The sequence below is a fragment of the Penaeus chinensis genome, chromosome 8, assembly GCF_019202785.1.
Source record: "Penaeus chinensis breed Huanghai No. 1 chromosome 8, ASM1920278v2, whole genome shotgun sequence".
In the NCBI taxonomy this organism is placed as follows: Eukaryota; Metazoa; Arthropoda; class Malacostraca; order Decapoda; family Penaeidae; genus Penaeus; species Penaeus chinensis.
In genome coordinates, this window is record NC_061826.1 from 9,554,218 (window position 1) to 9,566,268 (window position 12,051).

General features: G+C 42.3%; 1 protein-coding gene across 1 annotated transcript in view; it reads left to right on the forward strand.

The window, feature by feature from the left end:
* The first annotated feature begins 3,494 nt into the window (after positions 1–3,494).
* Positions 3,495–12,051, forward strand: part of LOC125027773 (mucin-2-like) — a 25,830-nt gene continuing 17,273 nt past the window's right edge. Inside the window, exons 1-2 of the mRNA XM_047616909.1 lie at positions 3,495–3,583; positions 3,811–3,949. Of these exons, the coding sequence (XP_047472865.1) occupies positions 3,495–3,583; positions 3,811–3,949 (228 nt within the window). The remainder of the gene's footprint in view (positions 3,584–3,810; positions 3,950–12,051) is intronic.

The window sequence follows — 12,051 nt, forward strand, 5'->3', positions numbered from 1 at the left end:
TAATAAAATAAAATAACACGGATTACTATCCACCAACCCAACCTCCCCCCCCCCCCCCCCCAAGAAAAAAAAACACTTCAAAATAAAAAAAACACAAATAAACAAACAAACAAATATAATCCATCCATCACAATTCTACAAAAAAAAAAAAAAAAAGATATTCCACTACGCAGAAAACAGCGGTTCTAGGCAGTCATACGAACCGCGTCTGTATCTCTGGCATAACACATCGATCACACTTATCTGTCACAAAGATCGCAAGAAAATTTTTATAGAAGCAAAACTTCTACGTTATCTATGTAAACAAGACGGTTCTGTTTTATGTGTGTGTAGGAAAACGATCCATTGGTTGAGCAGAAGCGTGGATGAAGTGGATTTTGTGGATAAATGAGGGATAAGGATGGAATTAATAAGTGGGAGACAGAGAGAGATGAAATGTTGGGTTTCATAGAAATGAGGGGTAGAGAGAAAGTGAGAGAAAGAGAGAGAGAGAGAGAGAGAGAGAGAGAGAGAGAGAGAGAGAGAGAGAGAGAGAGAGAGAGAGAGAGAGAGAGAGAGAGAGAGAGAGAGAGAGAGAGAGAGAGAGAGAGAGAGAGAGAGAGAGAGAGAAGAGAGAGAGAAGAGGAGAGAGAGAGAGAGAGAGAGAGAGAGAGAGAGAGAGAGAGAGAGAGAGAGAGAGAGAGAGAGAGAGAGAGAGATGTATACATACATACATATATATATATATATAAACACAATGCATATAACATCTAGCTCTACCCCCACCCACCCCTTCTCTCCCCTAGGACCCTCTATAACGATCTCCCTCTTAAGAAAAGACACACTCGCATCTGATTTATTGAGTATGCGTCGGGCCCTTGCGTAAGGAGAGGACACGCGGTTGACGAACACATAAACACACTCTGTGATATTACGAGGGTACGGGTGAGGGAGAAGGAAAGGGAGAGGAGAAGGGGAGGAGGAAGATAGAGGGGGATGGAGTGGGAGAGGGGAAAGGAGTAGGGGAAAGGAGTAGGGGAAGGGAGAAGGGGAGGGGGTGGGAGAGGAAGAGGGGAAGGGGAGAAGGAAGGTAGAGGGGGAAGGAGTGGGAGAGGGGATAGGAGAAGGGGAGAAGGTGGAAGAGCGAGAGGGGAAGGGGAGAAAGAAGGAAGAAGGGGATGGAGGGGAAGCGAGGGGCAGGAAAAGGAGAGGGCAAGGGAGAAGGGGAAGGAAGGAGCAAGGAGAGGGTGAGGGAGAGAGAGGAGGGGAAGAAGGAGGAGGAAGAATGAGTGGAGAATGGAGAAGGGGAAGTAAGAAAGAGGGAGAGGGAAAGGGATAGAGGGCGAAAGGGGGGAATGAGGGACGAAGGGGAGGGATAGGAGGGTGAGGGGGAAAGAAGGAAGGAGGGAGAGGGGAGAGGGCAAATAGGGAAAGAGGGAAGGGTAAAAAGAGGGGAGAAGAGAGAAGTGACAGAAAACGTAATGTATGAGGGGGATAACATAGAGACGCATATGACACAGTCGGCATTAGGGAGAGATACAGTGAGAGAGGGGGGGGGAGAGGGAGAGGGAGAGGGAGAGGGAGAGGGAGAGAGAAAAGAGAGAGAGAGAGAGAGAGAAGGAGAGAGAGAGGGGGGGAGAGAGAGAGAGAGAGAGAGAGAGAGAGAGAGAGAGAGGGAGAGAGAGAGAGAGAGAGAGAAAGAAGGGAAGAGAGAGACGAAGGATAAGAGAAAGAAAAAAAACGTAATCGAAGAAAGTGTTTTTTTGTTGTTGTTGTTTGTGTGTATGTACGTATGTATGTATTTGTAAGTGTGTATGTGTCTATGTGTGTGCGTGTGCATGAATGTATGTGAGTGTTTGTGTTTTTCGAACTTCATTTAGTTTTAAATACTCTTTGTACCAAGGTACATTTTTGTAAACATAAGAAAAAAGCAATCATAAAAAAACAAGGCTAAACCGCAATTAACTTCATATATAAAAGAGAGAGAGAGGGAAAAAAAACAGTTAGCTTCATCAAAATACAACAAATCCCGTTGTAAAATACACCGAACGAGATGTAGAATTTCAATTTCCCTTCATTTTTAATTCCCCCCCCACCCCCAACCCCTTAAAGTGTCCTCCTACCCCAGTACCTTCCACCCCCTTTCGGAGCCCCTCCACCCCACCCTCCACCCCCTTCTGGAACCCCCCACCCTCCACCCCCTTTCGGAGCCCCCCCCACCCTCCACCCCCTTCTGGAACCCCCCACCCTCCACCCCCTTTCGGAGCCCCCCCCCCACCCTCCACCCACATCTCGAACCCCCCACCCTCCACCCCCTTTTGGAGCCCCCCCCTCTTCTCCCACTTTTCTCGTAGAAATCCCAATCTGCTCATATTTTGAGACTCGGTAAAAATATTTAGCTTGTGAGGGAGAAGACGAGAGTGGGGATGGAGAAGGGGTGGAGAGGGAGAGAGAGTGGGGACATAGGGAAATGGGGTGAAGATTGTGTAAGGGAAAGGGGTGGGAAAGTGGGGATGAGGCTATGAAGAGACGAGGGTGGGGGTGGGGAAAAGGTAGGGAGGCGAGAGAAGGGGAAGGATGGGAAACAGATGGGGAGGCGAGAGAGGGGAGGATGGGAAAACGTGGGGGATGGTAAGAGATAGGGGGAGAAGAGAGGGATGGGGAGTTGAGAAAGAGGTAAGAGAGGCAAGGAAAGGAAAATAGGTAAAGGGGGAGAGGATAGAGAAGAGAAGAAAGGGTGAAGCGACAGATGAGAGATAAATTGGAAGTGAAGAGAGGGGATAGAGTGATGGGTGAGAAGAGGAGACGAATGAGGAATGAGGCAATGGGAGAGGGAACGAGGAGAGGCTATAGGAGAAGAGAATCATATTGGAGCGTCACCGTGATTGCGTAACAGACTTGGCAAACACACTTTGTAATATTACCCGGGAGACGGAGATGAGAAGTGGTGATGGCGCTGGCAGGAGAAGTGACACTGTCAACGGTAGTGGCTGAAGTAGTAGTGTTAGCAGCAGTAGCAGTAGTAGTAGTAGTAGTGGTAGCGTAGTAGTAGTAGTAGTAGTAGTAGTAGAATAGTAGTAGGACAGTAGTAGTAGTAGTAGAAGTAGTAGAATAGTAGTAGGACAGTAGCAGTAGTAGTAGTAGTAGTGGTAGCGTAGTAGTAGTAGTAGTAGTAGTAGTAGTAGTAGAATAGTAGTAGGACAGTAGTAGTAATAGTAGAAGTAGTAGAATAGTAGTAGGACAGTAGTAGTAGTAGTAGTAGTAGTAGTAGTAGTAGTAGTAGTAGTAGCAACAGCAGCAGCAAAAGTAGTAATAGTTGTTGTAGTATTAATAGTAGTAGTAGCAGTAGTTGTACTATTAGCAATAACTATAATAGTAGTACTGATGATAGTAGTAGTTGTAGTAGAAGTAATAATAAAGAAAATGGGTTACGACGCCACCAGCGTCAAACGCACAGCGCCCGCCGGTGATCAAAGTGGAACGGGAATAATTATCGATATAACGTGGGACCTGGGATGCAACTTGATCCTCAGACTGGCTATTTCCTGAACACCAATAAAACCCTGATTTATTGTAAAGCTGAGTACAACAGCCGAATCTTATTGTTTGTTGCAGACAGCGAAATGGTAATAACAACTGGTAGTCAGTGCATCTGGGATACTAAAAAATCAGTAAAGATACTATAAAAAAAAAAAACTTATCAGACTTATCAGCTAAGTTAAGATAGTAAAAAAAAAACCTTTTTATCAGACTTTCCGATAACAGAGCCCTATCCACGGACTCGAACGCAGCCGGACCTTCCTCATGACACCTGTCCCCGGCATCATGCAGTTATTTCACCGTCTGGGAAAGTCTAAAGGGATATGGTCATCCTAACTCTCTCGAGAATATCACGAGGGTAACCCCCACAAGAAGAGCCATCATGGAACTAATGTCACGTCAAGGAGGAGAGGGCAAACCAGAGCAAAGGGTAAGTAAAAATTTCCTCAGGGAAAATACTCAGCTTACGTAACTCGTATTGTCCACCAGAATGCTACGTGCGAAAATGACTCGAGTGGACAGCAAGGAGACAACGCCATTGCTGATTAAGACAAAATGACAACTGAAGGGGACTAAACCTCACCACCTTCGGAAATTACGACAGAGGGACGTGCATTTACTCAAATGCTGTAGCTTTTACCCGTACATTTTCATTGGCTTTCTTCCTGTGTTGTGATTGACTAACGTTTAGTGTTTTTTATTATTGCGTTAACGTGACGGCAACCTAGAATCAGTTCTTATATTCCAAATATACTATTTTCACTGATAATAAAGAAAGGCTGTCGTCATTTGCTATATTATAATAATACAGGAATAATGAAATCACAAATAATACTCCCATATTAATATTGTTAGTGACTATTCTGCATAACACTTTGCTTAAGTCAAAATTCATAGCCGTGGAAAGAAATGCAGAATCCACAGTCTTCCTAATGTGTCGATTTGTTATTGCCATTTGTTTCCCGGATTAGCAGACGAATTTCCAAAGAATTACAGTCCTACAAGAGTTGAACAAGAAACAGAACTATTGAACCGGCCAACAACCCCTATTAAACCGACCAACAACCCTATTAATGACCAGGACAAAAGCGTCGATCTTAACAAGCAGTAGTGTTAGTAGTAGTAACATTAGTAGTAGTAGTAGTAATAGTAACAGCAGTATCAGTAGCAACAGTCTTAGTGATAATAATCATTGTAGCAAAAGTATTCATAGCAACAGTAGTAGTAATAGTAACAGTAGGAGTATCAGATGCTAAACCCTTTACTTTAATCAGTGGAAGGCTTCGCAAGCTGGTGCGCATCTCGATCTTCCTTTGACATCGCCCAAGCAAAACAGCGCATGACGAAATCCTTTTGGCTTCTGTTCGACGCGACGTCACCGGGAACTCAACCCTATTGCTAATGGAAGTCGACAGAATCGCCTATCAATGGGTCAATTCAGCAAATGGGACAAGAGCGGACCTGCTTGCTGGAGGATCCCGCACACGTGGACGTAGAGGGAGATAAAATAGTAATAATAATTGATGTTATTGTCGTAGAAACATAAGCAATGGAGACATAAAGGGTTTGTAATTGCCTTAGTGGATGTCGTTGATAAAGTAGCAATAGTGGTACTGTTAGCAGCAGCAGCAGCAGTAGTAGTAGTAGTAGTAGATGTAAGTAGTAGTAGTAGTAGTAGTGACGGAAGTAATAGTAGTAGAAGTAGGAGTAACAAACATAGGAGAATTGTAGTAACAGTAGTAGTAGTAGCAAAAAAAAGAACAAAAAAGAAAAACTATTTAAAAGTATTGATAGTAACAGGAGCAGAAATGGTAGAAGTAGTAGCAGAGGTGGTGTTAGTAGTAATAGTATCAATAGTACTAGTAGTGACAGTAATACTAGTAAAACTTGTAGTAGCGATATTGATAAAAGTAATAGTAGTAGTAGTAGTAGTAGTAGTAGTAACAGCAGTATCAGTAGCAACATATATAGTTATTATAGTAGCAATAGTATTAGTAGAAACAGTAGGAGTATTAGTAATAGTAGCTGCAACAGAAGCACTGGCAATAGTAATACGGCGATGGAGCAATTGCAAAGAAAGTTAAGTAGATTAATATATCTTTTTATCATCGTGTTATTTCATTAAGGTGCGTTTTTGTCACTGCATCGACTTGAGCTTTGTTATCTTTCTGTCTATCTATTTATCTATCTCTCATTCTCATTCTCCCTCTCTCTCTCTCTCTCTCTCTCTCTCTCTCTCTCTCTCTCTCTCTCTCTCTCTCTCTCTCTCTCTCTCTCTCTCTCTCTCTCATTCTCTTGCTTTCTCTGGTATCTTCTACTCTCTTTCTTTCTCCTTCACTCATCCTTTCATTCAGTCATCCATTCACTCACTCTCTCTCTCTCTCTCTCTCTCTCTCTCTCTCTCTATCTATCTATCTATCTCTCTCTCTCTCTCTCTCTCTCTCTCTCTTTCTCACTCTCTCTCTCTCTCTCTTTCTCTAAAAGCATTAACGAATGAGAAAAAAAAATCATAATCAGATAAGCCTTTTGACCGAATTAGAAAAAAAATCAAATAGAAAACGAAAAAAAAGAAAAGGGACCAAAATTCAAAATCATATTCATTATCAATTATTTCCCAAAAGAAAAATATGGTAGAGGAAGTGGGAGATTTTTTAAATATCAATCATTAGGATGGACTGAAAGATTTTAAAGGTGGAAGGAAAAGGTTACTGTATATAAAAAAAATCGGGGTGACGGAAAGGGAAAAAAAAAAAAAAGATCAGAGAACAGGGAGAGAGTAAAAATTACCGTTAGGAAAAATATGAGGGTACAGAGATGATAAAAAACGGTAAGCAAAAAAATATCAGGGAGACAGAGGGAAAGAGTAAAATATATATATATATATATATATATATTTAAATCAGAGATACGGAGAGATAATAAAAAGACAGTACGAACAACGGTAATAAATATACAGAGATAAGGCAAATAACAAACATAATCCTGAAAGAAACCATAATAAACAAACAAACAGTAAAAATAACAATAAAAACCCGGTGAAGATACACAAGGGAAATAAGATAGGGTGGCGCTGAGTGCACTTTAAGGGGGGACTAGAGAAAAACCCGCTAGAAAAAATATATATATATAGAAAATATATATAGAAAAACCCGCTAGAAGACACGGGGCGTGGTGAGGAAACAGACCACACCATAGGCCTAAGAAGGGAAGAGTGAAATACAATCACGTGTAGGGGGGGGGGGGGGGGGGGGAGGGGACTTTTAGACGTCAGACGGATGGGAATGAAGGCTGTTAAGAGAAGAAAGAAGGGAAGCTACAGTGTTCCTTCCTTTAGCGCTGTCTTCAATTAAAGTTGATATGAAGTCATACTGGGAGGAGCCAAGGTTTTGTTTTGCTTTGTTTGTTTGTCAATTAAACTCGCTTCGTAACAGGGTGGTGTTCTAGACTCACTGCCTTTGTGTCTGTTTCCCATCTGTTTCGAAATTACGGTTTATTACAATTAGGGAAATTTGATATGAGCATGGCAGGCTTGTTTCACGTGTTAAGTGAGAGTTTATGAGTCGATGTTGCTTTCACTACATCATATGTTGATCAAAGCAGGTCGGTTTACAGAGAGCCGGGGAAAAAGTGTATTCAGAAAAAAAAACAAATACTGGTAATGATAATTGCATGCAAGTATGTTTGTATATGTGTATGTATGCATGTTTACAGATGTGTATGTGTATTCATGTATATATACTTATATATTAATGTATGTATACATATGTATGTATATGTGTGTACTTATGTATGTATATATGCATTTGTGTGTGTGTTTGTGTGCATTTTCTTTGTATTTTTTTATTTCCTCATCGATATTTGATTAAATATGCCAAACTGTAAACACAATATCAACTACTTCTCCTGCCTTAAGAAGTATTCCATGAATAAAAATGACTAATGCATGTGAAGGTCTGTATTCTGTATGCATGAGAAGGCATTACGTCATCCACTGTTTGGTTTACAAGATATTTGTCAAGCAATTTCTTTCTAAAATTTAAAAAATGAGGATGTTTTTTCTCAGTTGTTACAGGTACTGATTTATCGATGTCATGTGAAAAAAATGATATATTTTACTTGACATATCAATATAACTCTTAATAAACTGAAGGTTACGTTCTAAAAAGTAAGTTATACATAGAGAGATAGATTAGATAGACAGACAGACAGAGTAATAGACAGATTAGATAGTTATATATATAGATAGATGAATAGATGGATGAACATATCTGAGTAGATAGACAGATAGATAGATAGACAGACAGATATACAGACATATAAAGAACTCTCACGGATACACAAAAGCATGACCTCCAAGGCTATTCCAATCAAACACGCTCACACAACATCAAAAGCCACTGAAACAAACACAGATGTCTATTCATACATCGACGTCACACAAAGAATCATTAAGGAAACGACAACATTTCTCTTTTACTGCCATGAAATGAGTCCTTGCATTAAAGCCTCTACGAAATCACTTTATCGTCGAACAACATTAGAGGAAAAAAGGAAATGAAGAACCTTAACTGCAACAGAGGAAGGAAAACATAGGGCCTTTCAGCGCTGGGGAGAGAGACAAAGAGGGAGAGGATAGGGGGAGAGAGAGAGAGAGGGGAGAGGGTAGGGAGAGAGACAAAGAGGGAGAGGGTGGGGAGAGAGACAAAGAGGGAGAGGGTGGGGAGAGAGAGAGAGAGAGATGGGGGGTGGGAGGGAGAAGGAGGGAGGGAGGGAGGGAGGGAGGGAGAGGGAGGGAGGGAGGGAGAGACAGAGAGAGAGAGAGACGGAAAGAGAGGGAAAGAGGGAGGGAGAAAGAGAGAGGGAGAGGGAAGAGAGAAAGAGTGGGGGAGAGGGAGAGAGGGAGAGGAGAGGGAGAAATAAAGAGGGAGAGAGGAAAAGAGGGAGGGAGGGACACACACACACACGCAGAGAGAGAAAGAGAGAGAGAGAGTGACAGACAAACAGAAAAAAAAAAATAGAGAGAAAGAGAGAATCAGAGAAGAAGACAGACAGAGAGACACACAGACAGGCAAACAAACAGAGAGGATCGTAGTGAGGAGAGGGGAAAGGGAACAAGAGGGAGAGCCAGAGAGTGAGAGAGAGAGAGCGAGCGAGGAAAAGATGGAGAGAGAGGGGGTGAGGGAGACAAAGAGAAGAAAAAAATGGTTGTTTAGCGGTACTTGTAGTAATGGTATTTGCTCAGCGCTCGCAGGGTATTGGCAAACACATTACAGCTCTCCTCACTGTTACGCTAAGTGGGAAAATGTGGTGAGGATGGAAGGGACAGAGATGATGAATTAGGAAAATGGGAAATGAAACTATGAAATGAACTAGAAATGGCGGGTATTTGTTGTTGTTGTTGTTTGATTTTTCATTTTTATTTCTTTTTCTTTCTTCTTTCTTTCTTTCTTTCTGTTAATCTTTCTTTTTTATTTTTATTTTGAGTCATGTTCTTGTGTTTGTTTTTCTGTCTGTCTTGTTTTTTATTCTTTCTTTCTGACTTTCGCTTTTTTTCGTCTTTCTTTCCCTTTTTTTTTCTTTTAGTTTTTCTTCTTTTTTTTCATTCATTAAATTTTCCTTGTTTATTTCCTTATCATCCTTTCACATTTTTTTTTCATAACTTTCTTTTCTTCTTTCATTTATTCTACTGTTGTTCTTGCCCCTTTTTTTATATCCTCTCTTTTTGTGCTTTGTTTATCGTGCCTCTGTGCCTTCTGTTTGTTTGTTTAATTAAGAGTAGGTTCGGTTGTTTTTCTTTTGTAGTTTTTTTCCCCGTTTGTGAATTCCATTACTCTTCGCTTGTATAACTGGAATATAAATGCAAGAGCATATCTAAAAGCTTTTCCATGCGTCCATTTGAACTCTCGCAAAAAAACGCTATACAGCAAAATTGTTGTCACTTCGTGTACATATCCACTATATATCATTGCACTGTAACTGGCCACTGTATGTTAGGAGATGGTATTGGCATCAGTGTACACAAAACATTCGGTATCGTTTGTATATGTATATTTTTTTTATGTATATGTGTATGTATATATAACTATGTGTGTGTGTTTTATGTATATATATGTATGTATATATAACTATGTGTGTGTGTGTGTGTTTGTGTGTGTGTGTGTGTGTGTGTGTGTGTGTGTGTGTGTGTGTGTGTGTGTGTGCGTGTGTGTGTGTGTGTGTGTGTGTGTGTGTGTGTGTGTGTGTGTGTGTGAATGTGTATGAAAACGTTAAAACATCTTCAAATGATAATCTACGATGAGGGACACTGAGTACCCAATGTTTCAATAGGGAGAGAGAAAGATAAAAGGGAGTGAGGAGTGAGGGGGGGGGGGAGGGAGATGGGGAAAACAGGGGGACAAAGCTTGTGGGGAAAGGGAAGGGAGGGGGAGGGGGGGGAGCACACCCATCAAAGGGCGTCAGATCGTAATCAAACGCTCAAGAATCTACGGAGCAGACGCGAAAGATTTCATTTACTAGAAGGGAGGGAAGGAAGCGACGTGCATTAATTACGAACACTCGCGTACTCAGAACGCAATGGTCGTCCCTGTAATTCAATTCATCGAGTTTTAATTGCTGCGAGGAGCTACAATAACGCCCTTCCAGTCGCCACGTGGGCTGGGCTGGCTTAGGCTTCTGTGTTCGAAAGGGAGGGGGGGGGTAATTTACTTATACATGAAGAAGAAAGTGATTAAAAAAAAAAATCTTCGCGATCTGTGTCTCTGTGTATGTGTCTCTGGTTGTCTGTCGGTCTGCCTTTCTTTGTTTTTATCTATGACTCTGTTTCTCTCTGTTTCTCTGTCTCTCTCTTTCCCTCTCTCCCTCTCTCCCTCTCTCTCTCTCTCTCTCTCTCTCTCTCTCTCTCTCTCTCTCTCTCTCTCTCTCTCTCTCTCTCTCTCTCTCTCTCTCTCTCTCTCTCTCTCTCTCTCTCTCTCTCTCTCTCTCTCTCTCTCTCTCTCTCTCTCTCTTCTATTTGATATTTTTATCGACGTAGTCAAGCCTTTGATTACGTTTCAATTACGGAGCAAATATATTGTTAATCTCGTAGTTTTGCGTCTCGAAATGCAGTAAAGCAATCTATATAAATGCAATTTCTTTAAATCGCCTATCTCCACATATCAGTACTTTTGCCATATATCTTTGCCATAAATCCAGCTGACTGGGTGCTAGATTCCACTTGTTGTAATGCATCGCAGCTTTACACATGCACTGAAAACCTGCACATTAATCTAAGTAAATAACAGCCGGCAAAAGAGTTACAGTGAAAGCGACTTTCTGGAAATGTTAGCAAGAATTATTTCTCTTTGGATAATCATACAAGTCAACAACAGAGTTATTTTTCCCCCCTCCACGGACCTTCAGATACGTTGATAAATATTGACAAAGGGAAAGCAAAAGAAATATTCAATTGCAAGGCAGAAGGAAAAGGAAAATACACACACACTACGGGATTTTGACGCAGCCCAAATATTCCGCCGCGAATTCCTTGCCTTTCATATCCACGGCAGGAGAGCCCTCGGACGATTAAATAAACAACCTCTCGGTTCCGTCTCAAAACTTACCTCAAGCGGCCCTCACTTCGCGGAAAATTGTATCCAATATAGCCAGGAAAATGACAAGTCCCATTGATCCCTCTCTTGTAACATCGAAAGAATGGGGAGAAAAGGCAACAGGAAATGGCCTCAAATCGTCTGGAAAACGTATTTCACATTACATTTTGGAAGGGGAGAGAAAGGGGGGAGGGGGAGGGCTGTGTTGGAGAGGGGAGAGAAGGGGAGAGAAGAGGTGTGTTAGGATGGGGGAAGGAGGAGGGAACTGGTATGTTGGGAAGGGGGAGGAGGAGAGAAGGGGTGTGTTGGAGAGAACCGGAGCTGGTGGGGGAGGAGAGAAAGAGTGTGTTAGAGAGGAGCGGAGTGGGTGGAGGAGGAGAGTAGGGGTGTGTTGGAGAGGGGCAGAGTGGGTGGAGGAGGAGAGTAGGGGTGTGTTGGAGAGGATCGGAGCGGGTGGAGGAGAGAAAGAGTGTGTTAGAGAGGAGCGGAGCGGGTGGAGGAGGAGAGAAGGGATGCATTGGGGAAGAAATGATGAAGGGGTTAGGGGGAGCCAAAGAGTGCGTTGGGGAGTGTGGAGTGAGAAGGAGGGATGAAGAAGTGTGTTGGGGAAGGATGGAGGGTGAGGAGAAGAGAAGAGGAGCGCGTTGGGGAAGTCCGTAGAGGAGAGGAAAAAGGAACAGACACGTTGATAGAATGACGAAAGTAGAGGAGACACAAAAAATGAGAAGAGGATAGAAGAGATGGGTGGAATCGAGGGGAGAGAATGAGGGGAAAAGGGTATGCTATTTAGTAGAAACGGGGAGAAGGGGAAAAGAGCTTGGGTGGAGAAGAGGGAAGAGAGAGGGGACGTGACAGGAACGGCTAGAAAATCAGTGGAAGACAAAAATGAGGGAGTCTGGGGGAGGGAGACCAAAGCGACAAATCTTATGGGACATTTTCAGCGAGT